The 25,176-nt window shown below is 46.2% G+C and overlaps 2 protein-coding genes across 2 annotated transcripts in view; both read left to right on the top strand.

The window, feature by feature from the left end:
- Window positions 1–23: 23 nt before the first annotated feature.
- Window positions 24–11,640, top strand: PGK1 (phosphoglycerate kinase 1). The gene is made up of 11 exons (XM_027716016.1): window positions 24–203; window positions 2,702–2,752; window positions 3,442–3,597; window positions 3,706–3,850; window positions 6,004–6,107; window positions 6,820–6,939; window positions 7,892–8,006; window positions 8,279–8,458; window positions 9,008–9,185; window positions 9,452–9,550; window positions 11,186–11,640. Exons 1-11 carry the CDS (start codon window positions 139–141, stop codon window positions 11,224–11,226), a joined length of 1,254 nt encoding a protein of 417 aa, XP_027571817.1. The 5' UTR covers window positions 24–138; the 3' UTR covers window positions 11,227–11,640.
- Window positions 11,641–14,534: 2,894 nt separating this feature from the next.
- The window catches only part of AMOT (angiomotin), a 57,697-nt gene continuing 47,055 nt past the window's right edge, over window positions 14,535–25,176 (top strand). The window contains exon 1 of the mRNA XM_027715986.2: window positions 14,535–14,660. The gene's annotated coding sequence lies outside the window, so the exon portion shown is untranslated. The remainder of the gene's footprint in view (window positions 14,661–25,176) is intronic.

Raw genomic sequence — 25,176 nt, 5'->3', positions numbered from 1 at the left:
TCGGTGACGGGCGGGGCGGGGCTAGGCGGGCGGGGTGGTGGCGGCGCGGGCGGCGCTGCGGCAGAACGCGGCGGCGGCGGAGCCGAGTGGGCAGAGCGGAGTTGAGCGGTAGCTGAGCGATTGGGGCCGGTAGCAAACATGTCTCTCTCCAACAAGCTCACCCTGGACAAGGTGGATGTGAAGGGCAAGCGGGTCGTCATGAGGTGAGGCGTTGTGGGGGGAATGTGGGTCTCCCGAGGGCCGCCCTGCCCCATCCTCCACGCTGAGGCCGAGCGGGTGTCCCCAGACAGCAGCGCTGTGCCCAGGCCCAGCACGTCGCGATCTGTGGGGTTTTGGTTTCGTTTTTTTCCCTAGTCGCCTGCTGTAGAGGTTCCCCCGTCCCTCAGCGATGGGCCGTGCCGGCCGGGCAGGGCGTAAATCCCGGCCCGGCTCTGCCGCCCTGGATCGCTCCGCTCGCACGTGTGTCGGCCACAGGCGGCCTGAGGGGAAATCCAGCCAGACTGCCCTGCTTTTGGGCGGGAGAACTACCCCAAAAGGACTTATTTCCGAGGTGGTTTTTTTTTCCTTACTGCAAATTTAGTAAGCGTTGTAATAAAAAAGCGAAGCTGTGGCTCTGTCCAGCTACCCAAATATCGCTAATAATTCAGCTTTTTGCAGCAGGAGTCGAATCACAGATTCTTGGAATGGTTGGAAGGAACCTTAAAGTTCTTCTCTTTCCATCCTCTTTGGGTTGGAAGGGACCTTAAAACTCACCCCCTGCCATGGGCAGGGACACCTTTCACTAGACCGGATTGCTCCAAGCCCCGTCCAAGCTGACCTTGGACACTTCAGGGATGAGGCATCATCGCAGGTATTCAGCACATCCTGCTCTAAAACCATAAAATCGAAGTTCATAGCTTATTTACAAAGTATCAAGGCCTGAAAGCCTAATGTTGGAATTGCTGCCAAATCCTGGGAGATAAGGGCAGCGAGGTACGTCGTGATACATGTTGCTCGAAATACTCTTATTAGGGGATAGTTTGTTCAAGGTCACTATGATGTGGCTGCTACATGTCCGTTAACTATTTTGTGAGTAGGCAGGGATAGCAAAAGTATAATTTCTTTTACCTGTAGTTTGTCAGACAACTTGCTCTTTTCTTCTTGTCTCTGTAACCTTATTTTGAAGTAGTTCTCTAGAAATTTAATTACCAGAAACCAGCCCCTGTAGCGAGTACTGAAGAAGCTTGCTCAGGATTTCTATGTGCTTCCTAAAGCTGGTACAACAAAAGATCTTTCTATCTCTGTAGCACCCGATTTCTATTTTCTCTCTGACTGTTTTTTTCCCCTTTTCTGAGCCGTTTTACAGAGCAGCCGTGCCTTGACAGAGGATGGGTTGGGTTTGCCCCCTTGAAATCTCCAATAATTAATGCACAAATCTACCTTTACAATTCTGTGAGGGGCTATTCAAACACTGCAGGTGACCTGCCAAGCTTTGTGTTTCCTGCCTGTGTTTCATCTCCCTGAAACAAGTCGCCATGTGCTCTCAGTAGTACTAAAATCGATACCTCTTCTTTTTCTGCTCATGTCCATCATAATTTAGGTACACTCACACCCTGCTTAGCTTCCGGCCCATGAGGAGAAGTTGGGAATGGGGAGGAGAAAGGGTTCAGGGGAGCTCAGATTTCAATTGTCTGCAGTGGGGAAGAGGGCTGAGCTGGGTCTTTCTTTTGTAGTTCTGATGGCTCTGTAAAGCAAACTGTTCTTTTATTCTCTCCTTTTAGGATAATGGCACGATAATGGTGCCTTTCTTCCCCTTTCTAGAATCAGCTCGCTGTGCTCTGGGGCTGCCAGTTCAATCTCTTTCTGCTCAGCTAGTCCTGTTTTGCTGGCAGCTTTCGTCCATCTTCCCGTTTGTTTCCCGTGCTGAGTAGGCTGTCAGAGAATTCTTTGGTGCGAGTTGCTGAGTTCGGTTGTTGTTCAGTGTGTAGGACTACAGATGGACTGTAGCAGCACACTGGCTCTCCTCGCTCGGGTGCGCTGTTACAGTCCTGGGGGTTCCTTCCGGGCCTCCCAGCGATTTCTGCCTCTGTGCTTACGCAACGAGGCCTCCTGCACATGGGCACAAGGGATGCCGGTGAGACTCCTCCCTTCCATCCCTTCAGCTGGCACGACCAAGGAAGTTACCTCTAGATCGAAGTCAGGTCTTCCAGGGAGAATGTGCTAAGCCACAGCACTCAGCTGCAGAGAGATTAGAGCTGCAGAGAACAGAAATTAAAGCTTCCTTGGACTGCCTGCTCGCCACAGTAGTCCAGCCAAGCATTTTAGAGACCTCCTTAGAGAACACAAGGTCATTTGTCATTATTTGCTTCCTTTCCCATGGAAGCTCCTCGTGTGGGATCTGAGATGATGCTGTTTAAAAATAGAAGGTTCAATCTCAGTTTTATTTCCTGTGCAGCATCACTGCTACCGAGGTGCGTTAGGAGGTGTTGGTGGCCCAGCTTTACTGAGTCATTCCAGCAGTGTTTGTTCTCTGTGTTTTGTTATCACAAGCAGAAATGGTTGATAACACACTGATTTCAAAAGGGAACTTGAGTACAAGGCAGAGCTGAACATCTTACTCTAATTTGATCTAGCCAGCACCTTTACTGACAGGTTCCCTCACTCATTATTAAATAAATTTGTTGAATATGTAATTTTATTTCTGGTTGCTTTTTTTTTCTAGGGTTGACTTCAATGTTCCAATGAAGGATCACAAAATAACCAACAATCAGAGGTGAGCCATAATTTCCATCCCAGATGGAGGCCCCGGAGTCTGCTTCCTCTCTTACTTCAGCCCAGTACCTGGAACATTACGGTGATTAAGCTGCCATTGCCCATCCCAGAATATTAAAGGTGTCTCAGAGCAAGTCCAACAATTGTTAATTAACCCTCCTGCCACTATTAGCAAACTACACTAAGTTGTTGGCTTATGTTAGAATAATTGTTGCAGTGCAGCACACAAAGACTTGGGGGTTAGAAACAGTGATACCAGATGTCTTGTCCTGCTGGTCTCCCACTTGCAGGCAGGTGCCGGTTTTGTTCACCACTGTGTGCTCACTGCCCAGTATTCCCATAATTTCTCTGTTGGTGCAGGATCACAGACTAACCCAGGAAGCCTGGTAATGTTCAAGTCTGTCCTGGCATTTCTTATGATAGCTGAGCAATCAGCAGACTTTAGATGACAAAACACATTTTACTTCTGTGTCCTACGTCACTTGGAATATAACAGTGAAACATGAAACAGGCTAGGATGGGGAATTTTGTTGATGCTTTTTTAAGGAATTGTTCTGTCCAGCTCTTTTGCTCCGTTTCTTTTATCATTTTTGAGGGACAACTCCCAGGGCTCTTGTGTAAGTGATTCTAGTCTGTTTGCCTGGTAAACTGATTGAATCCTTTTTAATTTGTTCTTCTATGCCATTACAGAATCAAGGCAGCTGTTCCTACCATCAAGCACTGCTTGGACCATGGAGCCAAATCAGTGGTTCTGATGAGTCACCTGGGTCGCCCGGATGGTGTTCCCATGCCTGACAAGTTCTCCTTGGCCCCAGTAGCTGTGGAGCTTAAGGCACTCCTGGGCAGGTAAGGTGGAGGAGCAGTCTGGTGGGCATCAGGCCCCCCCTGGCAGTGGACCTGGATGCTTTCCTTTCCAACAGGAAGAGTCACACAGTGTCTGTCTTGTGTTTGCAGGGAGGTCTTATTCCTGAAGGACTGTGTTGGCCCTGAGGTGGAGAAAGCCTGTGCTAATCCTGCTGCTGGCTCCGTCATCCTGCTAGAGAACCTCCGATTCCATGTAGAAGAAGAAGGGAAAGGGAAGGATGCTTCAGGGAACAAGGTGAAACTTCAAGTCTGGCTTTCCTGTATGCCTGCTCTGGTCTTACGACCTCCTTTGCTGCAGATTGACAAGGAACCAGCAGCCTGTCTAAAACACTGATTATGATTTTCCTCCCAAAAGGATGTCACGGATATTTAGTTCAGCGTGTCCCACTGCTATGCAAAAGTTAAGTGGAATGCATTGAGTTTCCAAGATGAAACACTTCAAGTGAAAGGCTATAGATGACTCTGTGGAAGGTGGTGTAGTCTGTAAAAGAAGGAAAAACTAACAAAATAGGACTGTACAGGAAACTGGTTGCTGCTTGTTAGACTTTATTTTTGGATGTCTAGAATGAAAACCAAGGTCTGTTGGAGATAGTTTATTATCTAGTTTATTATCACTAGGCCTATAAGAATGATGCTTCTTTCTTGGTTACGTGGCTAATATTTTAATGTAATATTTAAACATTCTGTAGCACAGGCATTATCAAACCCTTCTTTAAGCCTGTCTACTCTTAGGAGCAGTCATCTAGAACCAGGCTGCCTTGTACCTCTGACCTTTAGTTGAAGGTCAGGAAGGGTGCTTGCTCCAGACAGCTGCTTTTCTTAGCAATGCTGACCCCGTTGGCTTTACACAGGCCTGGGCTCCATTTGGATCCAGTGTGTGGAGCGGAATGTGACACGGAGTGGTGCCCTTTATGGGCTGACACAGGACTCCTGGGCCTTAGAAAAGCAGCTCAGAGAGTTAGTGGGCCTGTGCAGATGGCAAGGAGAAATGAGGAAGTCAGGAATTATTCACTGGTAGAACTGCTGCAAGCCAGTATGTGGCAGGGAGAAGAGCGGGGTCAGGATTTGATTTTCTTTGGGAAGCAGTCCTTTGGTTTTGTGCATTCCTCTAACTCCCAGATGATTTAGCTGGGTGTTTGCATACAGACACACACTGCATTGAGCACAAGAGATGTGCCATTGTCAGACCTGCTTCTCATCCTGCCGGAGCTCAAAGGCAGTGCTGTGGAAACAGTGATGCAGCACAAGACTATGTGTTACTAACTGGTGCTTAAGCTGTGGCTTTCCAAAGCAAATGGAGTGGTAGTGGTTCCTTCATTGGAACCTCTTGTGTTCTGCTTGCAGATGGCACTGGTTTTAATGGGAGCACTTAGTCTCTGCAGAAAGCCAGGCAGTTTACTGAGTGAAGGAGCAGTTGTTAGCATTGATGTAGAATCTGTGTAGTCCCTTTGGCTTGTCTCCTGCTCAGGCTGGGCTGCAAAGGGCACCCAAAGCTGGGCTGAACCCACCTGCCATATATTGCAGTGCCTTCCTGCCATTGTTCCTGTGGTGTCATATCTGGGTGCTGGCAGGGGCCTGACATGAGCTGATTGGAGCAGAAAGCACTCGGAGAGGTGATGGCTTCACTGCCAGAATGGGCTGTTCCCCAAGAGCAAGTGGCTGAAACTAGGTCTGAGCAGTCACTTGCTGTCCCAGTGAACTCTGCTGTCTCTTCGGGATGGGAAGGAAAACTCTACTGCATAAGCCATTCCAGAAGGATTTGGTAGGATGCTTGAGAGATGGAGAAAAAGTGTTTTAACAGAAATATATCTGTTGTTGCCCACTACACACTGTGCCTGTCTCTAGCTTTCCAGAGCTGGCTGCTTTCACTGTGGCATGTTGTAGTGTGCAGGCTATTTATCAGACTGTTTATGAGTTAATCCTCAGTGCAGTTGCTAAATCAGTCCTCCAGGAGCTCATCCTTTTACCTGTGGCACTTGGAGACTATGCTTGCTTTCTTCAGTAATCGAGCATGACTTTGTTTAGTCTGATCTCAGCATTGCCCCTTCCTGTGTTACCTGTGTGTACCACACAAAGCTGCAAATCTGTTGGAGAGAGACACTGAAAGGTTGGTAGTGCTGCAATTCATTCCTGCTCTGTTTATGGAATGTAAACTTGAAGTGGAACAGTCTCAGGGAGTTTAATCTGGAATTTAAACCACTTAAACCTTTTTGTTACTCCTGCTGGACTGGGAAAGAGGGTCTGAAATACAGTGACCCACCGGATGAACTGATGAGTTCCTCCTGTTGACTCTTCTTTGCTTTGGGCTTATGAGTCAAGTTGCTGACTTGACATTAGATTCAGAATCAACTCTTAAGTGTACAAACTTGTCCTTATTTCTCTTTTTAGATCAAGGCTGATGCCCCGAAGGTGGAGGCTTTCAGAGCCTCTCTTTCCAAACTGGGAGATATCTATGTCAACGATGCTTTTGGAACTGCCCACCGAGCTCACAGGTGTGTACCCATTTCCCTTCCACAGGCACAACTGCAGAACCATGGCTGCCATGGAAACACAGACAGCTTTGCCTACAAGGAGTTTTAACTTCCTTCTGGGCTTATCCCAGTACTGTTGTGCTGTGTTTGTTCTTGAGTAATAGATTTACTGGAGGTATTTGTCATCAGTGTATGCTCTTTCAAGTTTGCCTCTGGGAACAGGAGACAGCTGAAACAAGAGCCTAAGACTTGCAGTGACTTTTAGACGTTGAAGATATAAAAATTACTTGCTTAGGGCTTGTGTAAATAGTCCTGCAATTGCAACAAACATCTTCTCCAAAAGCTTGATTTCTCCTTGGTGATTATTCTCATGAAATGTGTTTAGATACATGTACTTGCAAACTGTAGTGGTTGTCTTGGAAGATGAAATCTCTGCTCTAGCTCTGCTTATTTGTCCCTCAGTGTTTCGGATCACTAGTTAATACTATGAATGTCTTGCATATCAATATTTGTGGGCAAAACCAGTCTCAGAACATAAGCACGTACAGCCATCTTATCAAACTAGGAAAACAAAGCCCCTGTGTGTGTTTTCATGCATGTGTTTTCATGCAGCTGTTCTTATTGCTGCAGCTGACTGAAGGATTGGCTTTGTAATGCTGTGAGACACCAGGATGTTTGCACCTGTACTGATAGAAAATTTTCCCTTTTCTCACTTTTTACTTTTATTCTGCAGCTCCATGGTAGGTGTCAATCTGCCTCAGAAGGCTGCTGGCTTCCTGATGAAGAAAGAACTGGATTATTTTGCCAAAGCTCTAGAGAGTCCAGAGAGACCCTTCTTGGCAATCCTTGGAGGGTAAGACTCAACAACATAGTGACTGTATTTGTCTAGCTCCTCTGTAAGAGATTAAAAGTTGTTTTGTCTTGCTTCAAACAAGTGCTTTCCTTTCAAGTGTACCTACAGTTCAGATTTGTAGCTGAGTCCTGAGATCTCTGTAGGATGTGCATTAGAGAGCAGCTTCCTGACCGTGTCTGTTCCTGTGGACATGATCAGGGTCTGGTCATCATCTCCTGACCTCTGGCATTCCCCAGGCAGAGACAGTGCCCAGCAGCTTGTCTGGCTGCACTGGGAGAGCAGTTACAGCCATGGAACAGCCCCGGGACATGGGCAGTGACCTTCCCTCCCCAGGGCAGGGTACAGGCTGCAGGCTCAGCACTCTGTAAACTGACCCGACCTGGCATTATGCAACAGTGCCCTACTGCAGCTGGGCAGGCCCTGCTCTGCCCTGGCAGCTGCTTTGCAAAGGGTCTTGAAGGTGCAAACCAAGGAACTGCTTTTGGGCAGAAATATTTTCCGGTTGAGGCCGTTTTCGTCACGTCTGTGCCCAGTCTAGGGGGCAGCTCTGTGGAGTGTATGTCATCAGGTGAATTAACTTTGCTGGACAGTCAGGGGAAGTCAGGCTCTAACGTGCCAAATGAGGTTTATATTTAAATAGAAAAAAAAAAAGGAGAATTGAATAATGCTCTGAGAAGGTGATGTGTAATGCTGGCCTGCTAACTCGCCAAATTCCCTTTCTGCCCATTCCCAACAATTCCTTTGTTGGTTCATTCTCTCAAAACAACCATGACATGCCACAATCACAACACTGGCATTACCAAAGAGCAAGTTGATTAATTCAGCTTTGATCCAAAAAGTCCTTACAAGGCTTCATTCTGTCTTAGCTAAAGATTACTAGATAGTAAGTTTTACCTGAGGAGTTTTGGGCTGTGGTTACATTATTCATTCTTTTCTTTTTCTCTCTTGCCAGAGCCAAAGTTCAGGATAAGATCCAGCTGATCAATAACATGCTGGATAAGGTCAATGAGATGATCATAGGTGGTGGAATGGCATTCACCTTCCTCAAAGTGCTCAACAACATGGAGGTAAGAAGAGAGCAATTCTGTGGTCTGAGTGCCCCTGTATGTCCTGATGTGGGGCACTGGCTGTCTCGGCTCTGTGGAAGAGTAGGAAGCACTGAGAAGTTGCTTGAAAATCCCTTTGCAAAACTCAGATTACTGCCCATGTCTCACTAGATCCTTTAAGAAAATAGGCTTCCCAGAATTGCTGAGCAGTTGGGCTTGGCTGCTGCTGTTCTCTTCTGTAACGACCAGGAACTAAACAAACGTTTTTCTCTTTTCCCAAATAATTTCTCTAGATTGGCAACTCTCTGTTTGATGAAGAGGGGTCAAAAATTGTCAAGGACCTGATGGCCAAGGCAGAGAAGAACGGTGTGAAGATTAATCTGCCTGTTGACTTCATCACTGCTGACAAATTTGATGAGAATGCAAAGACTGGGGAAGCCACAGTGGCTTCAGGCATCCCTGCTGGCTGGATGGTAGGTTTGAATAGGCAAGGGACCGAAAGGAGGCACTGAAAGGCAGCAGTGGGGTGGGCAGGACACCTCCTAAAGCAGCAGGAGCAGTAATTGTGATCTGTGGCAAATGTTTCTGAGGGCGCTCAAGCTGTGTAGAGTTGGTTGATTTAGTGAAATTGAAGCCCTGTTGTTTGTCCTGAATTTCTAAGTCTAAAGTAGCTTTTGTGAGATTTGGATTAAAACAGCAAAATTCCTCTACAACTTTCAGATCTGATTGCAGTAGAAATCCTTTTATTTGGAATCCCTTTTATTTGGAATTTAAGTAGAGTTGGCAAAGGTTTCTAACTAAGGCTTCAAGCATCTGACATTGGTTTAAAATTCACTTACTGGTATTAGGAAGATAAATACCACACCAGACTCTCCTCTCCTGCAGCAACTGCTGGCAAATCTGTCAGTGCATACAGAGAAACTCTTGCTTCAGATCCAGGATGAGGGGATCCCAGCTGGACATGGAGCATGTGAGGTGAGGGTTGGCAGTGACCGTATCTGTGGCTTCTCTCCCTTCCTTAGGGCCTGGACTGCGGCCCTGAAAGTGTGAAGAAGTTTGTTGAAGTTGTGGGAAGGGCCAAGCAAATCGTGTGGAATGGTCCAGTTGGGGTCTTTGAGTGGGACAAGTTTTCCAAAGGAACCAAAGCCCTGATGGACAAAGTTGTAGAAGTAACTGGAAAAGGCTGCATCACCATTATTGGTTAGTAGTTGTGTTTGTTGTTGTTTTTCTAAATGCCCCAAGGAAGCTTCTGCTTGCCAGCATCATGTTAAAAATACTTGTCAAATTTTTTTTCCCTTCCTCATGTTTTCATCTGTTCTTCAGCTTGGAGATGGGACTTTAAAAACTGCTGCATGTCCTAATGCTGAGTGTTTGGGAGCAACACCAGCTTGTAGCAAGGCTGTGGGCCTTCAGGTGAATCAAATCTGAATTTCTTGTGTGTCTCATTGATTCTGTTTGTGCTACAGGTGGTGGAGATACAGCTACTTGCTGTGCTAAGTGGAACACTGAGGATAAAGTCAGCCATGTCAGCACAGGAGGTGGTGCCAGCCTGGAGCTGCTAGAGGGTAACTGCTCTTTTATCTTCACTATGAGTAAATCCAAAGTCCTGGGTGCTCTATTATGTGTTGGTAGTCAAGAAAGCACAACAATAGAGTGAATGTCTTCTCTGTCCAACCATGTGGAGTTTGGACATAGCTTTGGAGCAATGAGCTCCTCCTGCTGCTCTTTTGTAGTCCTCATAGAGGAAGGAAAATGGAGTATTCCTGCAAACAGCCAAGTCTGCCTCTCCCAGAAAACAAAAATGCTGGAATAGAAAACCAAACGGAGAGTGGGCTTTTGTAGGTGATTCCTCAGGACATGCTAACCAGCCCGTTAAAATGCCTGGTTTCTGTTAAGGAAATCTCATCAGAGTAGTCTGGAATTCTTCAGAGCTGGTCTTTTCAGCCCTTCGTATGGAATTCCCTGGTTTTGGGGAGCCCTCTAGTGCTCAGGGACAACCCTGCACGAGGGTACTTGGAATTCAAAATGGTGAGGGTTGGCAGCATTCTTCTAACGAGTTACAGTGTACTCTAAACGAGTTTTCCTTTCCTCTGCTAATTAGCTGTTTCCCAGTGTGTGTAAATCACCTAATGCTGTCAGCTCCTCTGGAGAGGAGAAACTGCAATAAACTGCCTTGCAGCTGCTATTTCCAGCAGTTAGATGGGAGACAGAGCTTTTGTTTCTGTTGCCTAGGGAGTGATGGGAAAGGGAAGGAATGCGGATGGCTCGAAGGAAACACTGTGTATTCAAAAGGACAAACTTGGCTAAGTTTTGGCCCAAAATGTGGGGGGGTGTGTGTGATCTTTTAAATGTAACGGAAGTCTGGCTAATTAGAAAAGCTTCTGAAGATTAAAAAGGGAAAAAAAAAATCCCTGAAACCCCAGCAAACCATGAGTTGTTAACAGTGTTAAAATTCAGTCCTGTTGCACAGCTTGAGCATTAGAAGGTCAGTTTTCTGAAAAAAGGCAAAACCAGAGTGGTGTCTCTTCATTATTAAAGTAGGACAAAAAGCTAAAAATGCTTTAGAAAACATTGCACTTGAATAATCTGGGCCCTCATACTCAAAGATGAGCATATTCCTTGCTTCCATCACTTGGATTGAGACACGTAAATAGCTTGATCTGGGTGTTTTAGTCTCAGTTAAAGACTTTAGACTTGTAGGAGGCTTTTTTTCCTTAATTCTTAACATTTCCACTACACACTCCAAAATTCTAATTTACATGCCACTAGGGATGGAAGAAAACATGCAGCAACTCCTTAAATCCAATAAAAAATCCGTTTGCCATCAAATGTAGTGGAAAAAGATGCTGAGTGTTTGGATGTGACTTTAGCAGAGACTTGGATAGAAATGTACCCTTACTGTTAGTTGAGAACTGATGGCTGGGTGTGTTGGGAATCTCTCTGCTGACATCCAGGGGCAGCTGTGCTCTGGGACTGTGGGGGGCTGCAGGAGGACTTGCTGTGTGCAGCAGTGTCCATGTAACCACAGTGGTCCTCAGGAGCATGTGTGGAGCCAAGCTCCTCCACTCTGAGCCTGGGAATTCTGATTTACTTCTGTTTTAATATGTATAACTGTTGCAGTTGCAAGCTGTAAAGGAAAGCTTAATTGTTTGAGCACAGAGGGGTTCTTAACTTTGTTGGTGTGTTTTAACTGCTCACAGGGAAGGTTCTTCCTGGTGTGGATGCCTTGAGCAACGTGTAGAGAGCAGAGCCCCACGTCCCGTCCTGTGCACAGCCCCTGAGATCCAACACTTCAGCTTCTGTATTCCAGCTCTGCCAGAGGCACATCCCAGAATGTAAACGGGACAGGCTTGGAGGAGGAGAGAGCAGAGATTTTCCAACTGCAGTTTACATGATGTGGGTTTGTCCACTGTTATCCCACTTAAATTAATGTAGTGAGTTGAAACTGTTGTTGTGAATTTAGAGTGTATATATTTATATTTTGCCTTTTCAAAGAGATTAATCCCTGTTAGACATATATCTCAGAAAGGAGTGCACTGTTCAGCTTCCATCTTAGAGGCATTTTCATCACTTGACACGGTTCAGAAACAAGAGCGGACTCCAATTTTTTGGAGGCTGGTTGTAATAGCTGCTGAATAAACGTATTTAAAGTGCTCCCAGTTTGTATGTTGTCCTTATTTCAGATTTTACAATTAAAATTTCTTCTTCCTAGCATTGGGAATCAGAGCTAATTTTCCTACTTTAACTACTTACATTTCTAAATCTCCTTTTTATGTTTGTCCAGTGGATCTATAAGCACCCAGTCATCAACAAAGGGGACTTGGTTGGTAGGGAAGTAAATTGTTACAGATGTGCTGTTATGTTAAAACTTCCATACCATCCAGTAATAAAGTAAGATGACAATTTGAAGTGTAAGTCAAGTAAAAAAAAACCAACAAAACAAGTTTAAGTGTTTCTCACTTAGAGAACTTGTCTAATAGTAGGCAACTAATGTATTTCATGTCAATATAGGGGAAATTTTGAAAACAGGCAGGTAAAAATGAAGTTACAGGCAAACAAATGCAATGAGCCTTTGCTCAAGTTTGTAGTCCTAAAAGCAGTAAAAGTAGCATAGTTAAACTGCACAGTTGGACAGTGAGGTTTGAGTGTGGCTTAAAGCACATGCAGAGCCACAGGGACTGTCAGTGGAGGCCCACCAACATGGGTCCTGTGCTGGATTCCCATACTGGGAATGTGTTGGCTGTCATGTGTTGGCTCCTGTGCTTGCTGCAGGACCCAAATGTGAGCACAGGGTGGCTCTAAACCAAACTTGAGACTTCTCCAGCCTCAGCCTGGCCTTGGGTTTGGACAACCCAAGAGCTGGGAGGAGATGCAGTGCTCCAGCTGAACCGGTGTGTCTTCCTGCTGGATCCAAGAAAAGTGGTGTGGAAGCAGTGACAGATAGCCTGTTTTGATTCCTAGCGAATCCCCTGCAGTGGTGGTGTTTCTTCCCATGAGATTTTGCACAATATAAAGCAGCCAGGATGAACCATGGAGGGAATGTGAGACCACAACACAGACTACCCTTTTACGTTAATTTCTATGAATGTACCTGATTACACCAAAACAAAATGAAGGCGCATGTTTCAAGAGACACAACCTCTTGGCCAGATTTTACTCGATCATGGTGGGATGCAAATTAAAGCCCAGTAGTGGTGAAACAGGTATGAAATACATAATTGTTACATTTTACAGCTGAAAGTGACTATTGCAAAGAAACTAGAAATAATGCAAATGACTACAGCGCCGTGGTTTCCTCCTCCTCCCATCCTTTGTGACTCTTCCAACCATTGTCTGGTTGTGCATGAATGATTCAGGTTTTTTCTGGGAGGGCTTGCTTGCTGTACTCGTGTTCCCCAGGCAGGAGTGCAGACCCCCGACAGCTGCAGGAACTGCAAAGAAAGGAGGGAGCTTGTCAGCCACAAAAAGACTGGATTTCGGAAATCAAGTACTACAAAAACAAACATTCCACCATGTTTTTTAATACATTCTTGTCTTGCTTTTGCAAACAAGGCCTTGCACAGCCCATTTTTGTGTCACTCTTATGCCCCCATGCTGCTGGATTCCCATGGAGCAGTAACAGCCTTTCCCTCCATCCCTCCCTTCTGGATGTTTACGGTGGAAGCTGGTGTGTGGCCACTAACTCTGCTGGGTTTTTCCTCTCTTCATCCAAAGTAACAAAACAAAGCTGTCTTTAATCAAAAACAGCAAGGAGTAATAGTGTTCTGTGAGTGCAGATGTCTGTGCTTAAAAGCATTTTTCCACCTGACTTTGGATGCTTCGTACTCGCATCTCTAAAATGTCCTTTTATTTCCACATGGCTTGTTTTATGCATTGTTCTGTGTGCTTAACACAGCAAACCTTGCATGGCCAGAGAGATACTTTATGGGTTGTAAATAAAAATGGATGAAACACTTCAACATGAGATCGCAAGAGCTGTACACTTGATGACCAGCTGCTGATTACTTGAGTGACAGGGTTTCCAGATTTTTTTAAGCTTTACCTATTAATACTTTTTAGCACCTGACTATTGCCAGGTGCTAAAATGTTCTGAAGGCATCTAGAAGTTTCTTATTAAATTTTATATCCTCTGGAGTCATACTGGTCTTCCTAAATTATTTTGACATGGCAACCTTTCTAGACATGAATCTTTGACAGTCTGGTTTTTACATCTTTATTGCTTTTGTTGAGAATCTTTCTGGGGCAAGGAATGGTGTTAGTTAGAAATATTGTAGAAGAAACATTAAAAGCAGGTGGCCAAGAAGGCCAATGGCATCCTGGCCTCTCAGGAATAGTGTGGTCAGCAGGGCCAGAGAAGTGATTGTCCCTCTGTACTTGGCAATGGTGAGTCTGCACCTGGAATCCTGGGGGCAGTTCTGGGCCCCTCAGTTCAGGAACGACATCGAGGGGCTGGAGCGTGTCCAGGGAACAGAACGGAGCTGGGAAGGGGCTGGAGCAGCAGGAGCAGCTGAGGGAGCTGGGGGGGCTCAGCCTGGAGAAAAGGAGGCTCAGGGGGGACCTTCTGGCTCTGCAACTCCCTGACAGGAGGGGGGAACTGGGGGGGGTCGGGCTCTGCTCCCAGGGAACAAGGGACAGGAGGAGAGGGAACGGCCTCCAGCTGTGCCAGAGGAGGGCCAGGTTGGACATCAGGAGGAATTTCCTCATGTAAAGAGTGATTAAACATCGGCGGGGGCTGCCCAGGGAGGTGTTGGAGTCCCCATCTCTGGAGGTGTCCAAGGAAGGACTGGCCGTGGCACTCAGTGCTCTGGGCTGGGTGAGAAGGTGGGGATCGGGCACAGGTTGGACTCGATGATCTCAGAGGTCTTTTCCACCCTAATCGATCCTGGGATTCCTCCTCGCTCAAGCCGTGGTTGCCCGAGGCGGCGGCTCCCCCGAGCCAAGGCCGCTCCGGCCCGGGCGGGCAGAACTACAGCTCCCGGCCGCCACCGCAGCGCGGCCGGCGGGGGATGCCGGGTGCCGTAGTTGCAGCCGCCTGGTGAAAGTTAATCACTGGATCTGGGGTGGGCACTTCCCAGAGCTCCCTGGTGTCCCTCATTGCCATGCCGGCTTTGTCAGCCCGGAGGGGAGCGGCGCAGGATGGATGAGCGGGCGGCCGCCGGGGCAGGCGCCCGCGGGGTAAGAGCGGAGCGGAGGCTGCGGCCGCCGGGCGAGGCCGCTCCGAGGGGGCTGAGGGCCGGCGCCGTCCCCTCCTCGCACCGCCCGGACGGTCCCCCCGAGGCGGGGAGGGGAGCTGCCCTGACGGAGATGTCCTCCTCCCAGGGCGGCCGTGGGGCGGTTCTGTGGGTCATCCCTCAGCCTCCGGGACCGCGGACACTGCTCGGGGGTCGCCGCGGGCACCCCCGGTGGTCTGGGGAGAGTCTGGTCGTGGGGAAGCGGCGCTGAGGGGCTGTGGCGGCTGTTGGGCGTGTGTGGCAGTGGGGACGGGGGGGTCGGTGCGAAGGGGACGCAGAGCCATCCTGCCCCTTCCCAGGTCCATTTTCAAGTCCGGACAGTGCAGGCGCTGTTTTGTTACCCACGGCCCGGGGCCTCTGCCCCAGCTGCGGGAGATGGCCCCTGCTCTGCCCTCCTTCCCGCGCTCGTCCCGGTCCCACAGGAGCTCATCCGCACCTGACCCAACTCCAAATTAACAGGAACGTGTCCAAATCCTCCTGCTTTGATCTCTGAGAGGACAGAATGCCAGTCCGAGGGTGATAATCCCCGAAGAGTTAAAGGCTTTGCCTTGTCGGAGAGTGGGATCCCACCCCAGCCCCCTAGACGCTCTGGCTCTGGCCATCCCTGCTGCTCCCTCTGCCCTCAGGCCTTTCCTTAGACTGAGTCGGGTAGGGCCATGAATATTCACTGTGGTATTTGCCCCATGGTCTAAGCAGCTCAAATCCCATCTGCCTCAATTCCGGGGTACTTTTTGAGGAAGGTGAGTGCTTGGAAGGCCAAATCTTTGATGTGGAGGAGCTGTGGTGGACACAGGGACTTGTGTGATCCCAGACGCTCATTGCTTTTCTTGGGGCTGTAACCAGCCAGAGTCCCACCAATGTCCAGCACGTGGTGGGACAGCCCAACACTTTCCAAACTCCTGGTGGGCTGTTTGGACTTCTCACAACATCCAGGCCCAGACTCTGGTCCTTGGCATTCCCACCTGCACTCTCCCATCGTGAGATGCATCAAGAAGATCCCCACTCAATTTTCAGGTTAAAATTTTCAGTGTTGCCTCTAATAAATGATCCTCAATTCAGCTCTAATGCAGCATAAAATAGCAAATTCCGCTTTAGTTCATCTTTACTCCACTTTTTAATGATAATTTTTCATTAAACATGAAAAATTAGATTACAAGGCATGGCCTCGTAACCTAATCTCCCTGATCAGAAGAGTATCCCATTATCCCACAAATCTTCCCTCTCCTGACTTGTCTGTCCCAGCAACAGGTACTTCCAAGTGCAGGACCAAGTGCAGGGTGTTTCAGTGACCAAAGCAGTCTGGAGACTGTTCTGTTGTTCCCTTATCTTGTCATTTGAATACAGGTCTCGTGTTTACCAGAATGTCCAGCCTGAGCTGAGCAGGGTTGGGCATAGAACTGATTGAATTTTTTAGCAGAAATAGGGTTTGGAAATTAGAAGCATATAGAAGATATAAAGAAGATTGTAGCCTGGATCCAGTTCATCCATGACCTAAATAGAATTCTGACCCTGAAACTTGCTCTGAATGCCTTGTCAGATTTCATCAAAGTTGGACATGAACTTTCCTGTTTGGGAATTTAGGCTCTAGATTGCTAAACTGGGTCTGTGTATCCCGACACCTGTGTGTGGGGAGCTGGCTATCTCAGGGCTGCTCTTTATCTGTATAATTCAGCAGCAGGGCTACGTGGATGAAATCTTGTTCTCATTCCAAATGCCTCCTGTCACATATTAGTTATTCTGTGGGAATGTTTTTGCTCCGATTTGTGGTTACACAGTGTTCAGTGATGACCTAATTGCAACGTTCTCATTAGGCAGAGAAATTTCTGAGTTGGGCTTTACATTTCACCTTCTCAGAAAGTAAATCATTCCTCTGTTACACCCTCTGCATCAGTACTTTGCTTTAGCCCAGTGTTTTATGAGGGACAGTGAGACTGGTGAAGGCACTTTGAAGTGTGTGTATCTGCAACACTTCTCCCACTGTACCATTGCAATGTCTAACAGCTCAGAGCCGGCACATCTTGTTGATGAAAATTCCTGCATCTGATGACCTGTAGCAGCTTTCTTACCACTAAAGAAACTGCACCTGTGTTAGTCTGGTGGTGTGTAATTTCCTTGAAAGTTGGTGATATAAGAACAGCTACAAATCAAGCTGGAAAAGCCCAGACTGCCGTTCTGCCTGACCCTGACGGGGCTTAATCTTTGCCAGGGAATGCTGGTGTAATTTTCAAATGTAGCTCAAAGGAATGCTGATTGCAAGTTACTTTAAAATGAGTCCCTAAGTCCCCTAGGTCTTGTAGAGACCTATATCTTGATATATCTGTGCTGTAATTTCTTCATTTGTATTGTGTTAAGTGTAATTCCTTCTCATATGCTGGAAGCTTTGAGCAGTGGGGCATGACTGGAGCTTTGAGTACTGGAAATGTGCTACAGATGAGAGGAGAGAATCTGCAGAAATAAGCAGGGAATGCAGACATTTTGAGAAGCAGAAAGAGGGAGGGTTGGAGCAGAAGAAAGTAGTGAGGGACAAAGGAAAGAAAAATCTAAAAGAAAAATCATGAATAAAACTAAACCACCACCGTTGTAGGTGACGATCAGTGTGGGTGAGGCCTTGCAGTTGAACCAAGTCTCCCTGAGAACATTATATGCGACTTATGGGAGGGAGGAGAAGGGTAGAGGGCTCCTGGGGAAGTGCATATCCACACAATGAAGCCTTTGGTTTCTTCCCTTGCATATTTGTGGAGTGCTCATGTTTTTCTCTTACCCCAGGAGACATTCCCATTTCCTTTGATTTTCGGGTGTTTGGAAGGTGGAAGGAGATGAAGCACTGTTGGGTTCCCTTATTAACTTAATCTGTGGAAAGCCCCACATAAATCAGTGGCTTTCCTGTAGAAGGAGGTGTTCCTACGGTGAAGTCAAAGAGAAGGTGGAGGGAGAGTTTGACACTGTCCCAGTCCTGTGCCTGTGACTCTTAGCCGTGCATTGCTTTGAAGTCTGAAGCTTAGGAGTCTGTGCATTAATGATCAAGGGACAGAGCTGAATACAGAATTCCTATGGTACTAAGGTAAAGGTGTGGGTAGAAATGTGGGAAGAGAATATTTAGGAGCAGTCTGGCATGTATAGTTAATAACATTAAAAAAGTAATCATGGTAATTTCCTGTAGTTACTCAGGTTCTCAAGGCTTTGAGCATCTTCTCATCCTTGTAGATCACTGATCTCTTGCTGGGTGCTGTTATGTCCACAATATTAGCTTCCTTGAAAAGTAGAAAACTTCAGGTTTTAAACCTTTTGTCCTTTTCTGTGATGGGAAACTTGCTGCGATCCCTTAGGCAGGAATGTCTGTTCCTCCTGCAGTGTTTCGGAGCTGTGTTTGGCATTTGGCTGTCACTCTGTCCTACTCTGCCAAGTGTCGGTGAGCCCTGAATGCTTAAAAAGTTTCTTGGGACTCTCAGCAGATGTGAAGCTCTTCTAAATTTGAGATTTGTCAGGAGCAGAATGCATTACAACAATTATTCCTGACTTTGACTTACGACTATGTTAAAACTCACTTTTTTTACCACTGTGTGTATTCCTTTTAAGGCTCTAAGCTGTTTCTGCAGTTTCTCTCTCTGTTCTTCCCACTTTTCACTTCATAAAGAAAAATGGTTGAAAGTGCTGTGTGTCTTGCTGCACTGAATATACAAATATCTTCTGACTGAAACAGTGAAATAGGCCCTGGGTTTCAATTCTGACCCCCTATTTGAACTTCCAGAACTTCACCTTAATCGCTGCAGTTTCTGGATTGAGCACTACACCAGTTCCCCTCTAAGCCCCAGGATTAGCAAAATGCAGATTTTTCTGAAGAAGCAAAGGTCAGATTTTCAAAATTTGGCTTATATGTGGGGACATAATGAAGCAGATCCTAAGGTGATATTTGTGTCCTACCAGACATGAAGCTGCTTTCAGAATCCTGGCCTGGGCGCCAGGGGATTCATAGTCTTGCTGCAGATGTCTCCCATGTGATGGAGGGGTACAGACCCACCACGGGGCTTTGGGAGCTCTTGCTCCCACACCATTTAATGCAGCTGTGGCTGCACCCTCTGCCTGCTCAGAGGGCCAACTCTGTCCCTTTAGGTGGAAAAACCAGAGACCTCAGGCCCCTCCCTGGGAATGACTGGGACCCCTTTTCCCAATGCATCTCTTCAGCATCCCGAGTACTCGAAGCCATCCTCATTAACAAGCTCCTGAGTGCCTTGCAGGTATTGAAAGGTCCTTGTGATGGCAGGTCCAGCCCGGCCCTGCAGAGCTGAGCCCTGGCTTTGCTGTGACTCAGGTTGATAGGACTGCATTCTGAACTCTCGTGTATTGTTTTTTGGTAAACATTGGATTTCTTTATGTCTTTATTACCGTAGTGTAAATGAATATTTGGGGAGCTGGCTGAGGTCTTTAGATCAGTTTTGTCAGGTAAAGCTCTGATGCAAATCCTGCTGTAGTCCGGCAGAAAAACCCCAGCTTTGACACTGCTTTCCCCTCCTGCCCCCGGGGATTTTAAAAGACAATTATTTTAAGCTGTTCAGTGTGTACTGAGCTTTAGTTCATCAGCTAAGAAGGAGTATGATGTCTTTCCATGACTACATTTGAAACTAAAGAACAAAAAGCTACCTTGAAAAATGGCCTTTGGGAAGCAGATGGCAAAAGCCAAGAAACTCAAGCCCTTTGCTAATGAATACTCTGTCCTTAACATTGTCTCTTTTGTTTCCCCCACTTCCATGAGCTGCACACGGATTCAATTTGCCAGTTTTTACCCTTCTTACTGATGCCTGATCTGAGCAGTTTGGGAACTGGGACAGCTGTCAGCTGGGTACTTGGCCTCGGGTTTATTTTGTTGCTGCTGGTCTGTTTGTCCCTGTGCAGGCTCAGGTGTGGTAAGGTAATCCAGGAGAGGTGTGGGCAAGGCTTGGGTGCATCCTGGGGAGAGGAAATCAAAGCCTTTCCAGCTTCCTGGCAAAGGGTGGAACAGAGACAGGTTTGGGAGCAGGTTTGCTTTGATTAAAGCAGCAGCATTTCCACTGTGACTCCTGTCGGGGAAGATGTTGGAGCTGTACTAGGACTTAATTTTAAGGAGAGCTGTTTTTCTTGGCATGACTCTAAAATTGATGGAAAGTCAGGGTGGAGCCAAAGCATTTGGCATCATGAGAATTTCTCACACCAGCTTGTCTTTGTGCTACAGCACCACAGAAGTGCTTTCTGCTGAGAGAAGCATCTACATCAGATGTTTATTTGTGACAGTGAAATTTATTCCAGTGAGTGATGATTGCCCATAGTAAGAGCAGTTCTTAGTAATGACTGTGTTGTTTCCAAAAACATAGCTAGCTCCAAGATCTAATTAATCATCCATTTAAAAGAAAAATGGCATTTCACATCGAGAACATAATGCATTTTCATTCCTCATTTTTCTCTCAATAACTGTTGAACAAAGATCACCAGCAGAGAGTGCTGTGGCTCTTCAAGAATGTGGCAGCAGCTTCTGAATTCGATTCTAAAATCTAATCAGACTTTGTTCCATAATTCTGTTTTTAGTCTTTCATTTATGTGAAAACAAAATGTTAATCAATTACCTGTAACTTGATACCTTGCTGTCTCTAATTATCAATATTTTCGTAGCTTACTACAGGATTGTTTTTAGGAGCACAACTAACTGTGTTCGGAAAAATTCTAATTGCCACTTTTTGAAGCAGTCATTTAGCAGAAATTAATCTATTTTGTTCCAATGCGTTGACCTTTTTTGTTCATAAAATTATTTCTCCTTTAATTTCTGTTCTTTAATTTCATGTTCAAAACAAGCTGTTTACTCTTTAGTACAGCTTCTCTGTGCTGGGGGAAGATGGTCCTGCTCCTACAATTTGTAGAGCTCTAGCATGTGTATGGCACTCAGTGTTTCACTGAGACCATACCTTTAAACTTCCCAGGCTGTGGAAGTTTGCTTCCAGCCAAAGATTACTGTTGGTTGGGCCTCTTTCATTTCTCAGTCCTGAGTCTGCTTGACATCAGCATTAAAAAGAAGTTGCAAGAGCTTAAAATCAAAAAGCACCCCCTCTCCCCCATCCCCGTGGTGTTTATCAATACAGTTGCACCATTACAAGGCCTGGAGACTTGGAAGAGGTTCGGCTTTTTGGTTTAAATCAGCCGTGGTTGTCCCCTCACAGTCTTTATGATCATTGCAATATCAGGATTATCAGGTCTGTTTTTTGCTGCAGAACCTGCTGTGCATCTTGTTCTTGTCTAATTTCATCGTTCTTTAGTCGCTGAGGCCAAACAAATGCTGTGTTGAAGTCCAGGGCCTCCATGTCTTAGGGTTCACTCTGATCTGAATCCACTGGACGTTGAAGGAATCTTTTCATTCATTTCAGCAGATTTTTTTAAGGAGACATGAGAGGCAAGAGTGCAGGTAAGCAAGGGAGATGGTCAACTTTTTTACATCAAGGTTGTTAATTTATGATAGGCATTAGTTAATGGCTTACAGAACCCTCTTTGGGAGAAGAATAGTGTCTTGTAGGGAAATCCCTTTGTCCAGACTAACCCTGCTGTCCTTATTTTGCCCCAAGTACATTTAGCTGTAGGGCACTGGGGTGTGAATGTGTTTAGGGCAAAGCTGAGACGTTTATTTTTTCATAGTTGGCAGTTGTTTATCACTCTCCTGGTTACACGTCTTTCTTCTGAAATTCTGCATAGAAAGGGGCCAGAGTTCAGCAGTTAGAATAATTCTCCTTACAGGTGGTACCTGATCAATCACCTCACGGGTGACATGAGACTGTTGACCTCTATATTGCATTTCACTGTGTAAGCTGTTCCTTTTCTGCCCCTTCCTGTGCAGGCCCTTTCTTCTCCCAGGAACCATGCTGCACTTGAGTTACACTCCATTAGAGGTACCTCCCAAGCTGACATACTTTTGAAAATCTTCACAGGCAGTAGCATGCAAAACCTTAGATGAGCAGGAGCTGTGTTACCACGTAAATCACAATACAGACAGGATATTAAGTTGTCTGTGCAAAAGTTTCTGTATCAGTTACTTCCCTCCGAGAAGTTATGTGGTCATCAAAGTTTGATTATACAGAATGGGCAAAATAATACATTTGTGTAGAAAGACACAGCAATCACTTAGTGAAGGCCAGAGGAGTACATAGCGTGTAACTATTCCTGCTTGTGTGCTTGGAGAAGGAGAATTTTTCTAGTGATTTTGTGCATGTCAAGTTTCATGGTAGTAATTTCTGGTGCTGTTGGTCTGTGAATACCTGTCATTGCCATCTTGGTGAATGATAACTGGGTTTACATATAATTCATGCCTCAATCTCGTGTCTGTCAGATGGATTCTGTTTCTCTTCAGAAGTCACAGCTGGTCTCCAGCTGTACCCAAGGGCAGGACCTGAGGGAGTCCTTCAGGCTTTGTTACAGCTCAGGGCTGGATGTAGCAGCAACACCAAATCTTCTGCCTATGACTCTGAAATGGCCATGACCACCCTGAAGGCTGAGTGCTAAAACCAGGTGGTAAAACTGCAGCAAAAGCTGCAGTGCTGCAGGTCCGGGCTCACCGTATGTGTGGGCAGCAAGGCAGGGCCTGTGCCCTGTGACTCTCAGAGACTCTCCAAGTCCAGACTGAACTGACTTTGCACAAACCACTCCTATACCTTGGTACTTTCTTCACCCGTTTCTTGCGCTTCTTACCAGGTTTTGAAATGTTTTAGTCTTGTTTTGGTCTGTATCCCCTAATGTGTTGGTTCACTTCTTTTTCTTTAATGAATCTATCTGTCAAACTGACCTGAAGTGTTCAAGGCCAGGCTGGATGGGGCTTGGAGCAACCTGGTCTACTGGAAGGTGTCCCTGACCATGGCAAGGTGTCCCTGACCATGGCAAGGTGTCCCTGACCATGGCAAGGTCCCTTCCAACCAAAACCATTCTGTGATTCTGTGACTTTTGCATCTGTGACAAGAAATACGATCTCCCTTTTCAGAAATGTCTGTTCCTTGCTCCTGCTCACGTAGTAAACGTACTCAGCTCCTCTTCTTTGTCTTTTTTACTATACTATTTCTTGCATTACTGTCTATTTACGGTAGGGTCCTTATTTCACCCAATAATGTGTTTACAGACTGGGCAAAGAATATCCAGCTTTGGTGGTGGTGGGGATGTACTGTCTGGTCCCAAGAGACAATGGCACTTCCGAGCCCTGCTAAGGGTTTACTTTTATGTGTAAGAAGAAAAGCTCTGTTAAACTGGCCCAAGAGCAGAGATCCATGGAAATTAATTTATGCCCCTCTCCACTGACTGAGCGGTGGTGTCTGTACAGGAGGGATAATATCAGCAGCTTCCTGAGCTCCAGCTGCTGGGGACAAAGGGCAGCAGAGCTACAGTGATTCCTGGAGGGAGGAAGTTTAAGATGGAGGAATTTTAAAGAATGTGAAGGACAACCTCTTAAAAAATTGTGGGTGGAGCGATTCCCGGTCATCCAAACAGCTCCTAAGCCCAAGATTTATTTTCCTGCTTTGAACTGAGTTGCCGTTGTGGAGTTTATCTTCTGTGCTTTCTAACACAACTACCGTCACCTTTGTGCGATTGCATAAATTGGCCCCAGTACGCTGGAACAGTTATTAGGAACCCCTTTCTTGTGTTGTTTCCTGAATTCCCACATTGTGGCGTGATGTGTGTGTGGAAACCGCTCACTTCCTCTGCTGGCAGCCGTTCAGATGAGCGCTGGAGCTCCTGAGGACTGCGCTGGGCGGGAGCTGGGTGAAGGGAGGATACTGCGGGAGAGTATTGTAAGGAAGAGAGTTTGGATTTCATGCAGCTTTGTTCTTTTGCAGTTCGATAGTGCTGGTATCTCCAACTGTGGGTTAAACACGAGCAGTGCTCCTGGAATAAACAGCGGCAGAGGAGCTGGGGTTAACACGCCTCAGGCAAGGCTCACCCCTTCCCAGTGCCTGCATGAAGCAATAGTTGTGCTTTCCTGATGACTCTGCCTTCTCGCTTTGCTCCCATATTTTCTTTGAGCATGTGGGAGGGAGACAGGATGTGTGACTGAGGCACATTTTCTAACTCTTCCACTCGCTGTAGCTGTGTGTTTCCCTTACAGCTCTACCCCACAGCATCCAAGCAAATATGTGCTTCAGTAGCTCCTTCTGCCTTGCCCTTTTCCTTTGGTGTTTTCAAACTGTAGGGTTACAGGATGTCAATGAGCTGGTTACATGTGTGTTTCTGCATTTGTTCCAGTGAAACGTTCCAATGAATGAATGTCGATTATGAGGCGAAAAAATAGATGTTTATATTTATTCTGCATTTGGGATTTCTGCAGTTTGATTTCCTGAACTTTTGTCCAGAGCTTCTTTTCAATGTTAAGAGTTGAGAATGTCAGAAAGGATTCGTTTGCGCAGAGCAAGTAAGAGGTAAATGGCTGAATCATGTCATGTCTCCTCACATGAAGGCAGAATTTCACAGTGAAGGATTTGACATGTGGCCAGTTTTTTCACTTTTAGTACTTTTGGAAACTGGTGGTGTCTTACGGCCACACCTTGTCATACCGGGACTACTTAATGGGCTTCATGTTTGCATGGTTACGCTCTGTGTATTAAATCAGCTGTGGACACACTGTGACAGTTTCATTCATTTTTTTTGTTTCACTCTTTCTTGAAATTCCAAGTTAGTGACCAGGAGCCAAGTGAAAGCTGTCACTGGGAGATCATTCTCCTCCTGAGTTCAGGACAGGAGTGACCTCACTGGGGAAGGATTCTACTGCTTTATATGCAAAAGCTGGAGGTGGATTGTGAGAAAGACAGGGTACCATTGTTTGTACACAAATAAGTCCCAATTGAAAGACCAGTTTGTTATCTCGGCTTTGTTTGGGCTGGGGATTTGCCCTGATTACAGGGATGGGGCAAGGAAAAGTTGGTGTTGCTTACCCCATTTCAGAGCAAGAGCTTTGCCTCTCTGATGCAGAGGCTGGTTCCACTGCAGAGCTGTCATTCCCAACTCCTGTTAGATCTAAAAGAGGGAGACTGGCTTAAGTCTTTCTTTTTATTATCATTTTGGGGTCCTTTTACTGGCTTTTGAGTGGGGAGACATGCTTTGCTTTAAAGGTTGTGACATATTTAAAGATAAGCTATTTTAGAAGTTGAAATTCTACAGTGTGATTCCAGGCTTTAAAGCCTTAGACAGAAGATGTCTCTGAGCGTGGCCATCATCTTTTATTATGCGGTGAAATGCTGAAACAAAGCAAAACCATGGTTGTATTTGGGGAAAAGAACTGAAGTTTCTTCCACCTCCTCTTCCCACACTGACCATTCAATCCCGCTGTGGTAGAGTGGTAGAGGTCTGTGGATAATTCCTGTTAGGATAAGCTGAGCCTTGGAAGATTCCGTGATGTACATTTTGGTTTTAAGCAGAACACTACATACGGGGAACTCCTTTAATATACTGCCTGTGTGCAGTTAGTCATC

Source organism: Pipra filicauda, unplaced genomic scaffold, assembly GCF_003945595.2.
Source record: "Pipra filicauda isolate LSUMZ 115617 unplaced genomic scaffold, ASM394559v2 scaffold655_size181804_pilon, whole genome shotgun sequence".
NCBI classification, from domain to species: Eukaryota; Metazoa; Chordata; class Aves; order Passeriformes; family Pipridae; genus Pipra; species Pipra filicauda.
This window is presented reverse-complemented; position numbering and strand designations above follow the sequence as displayed.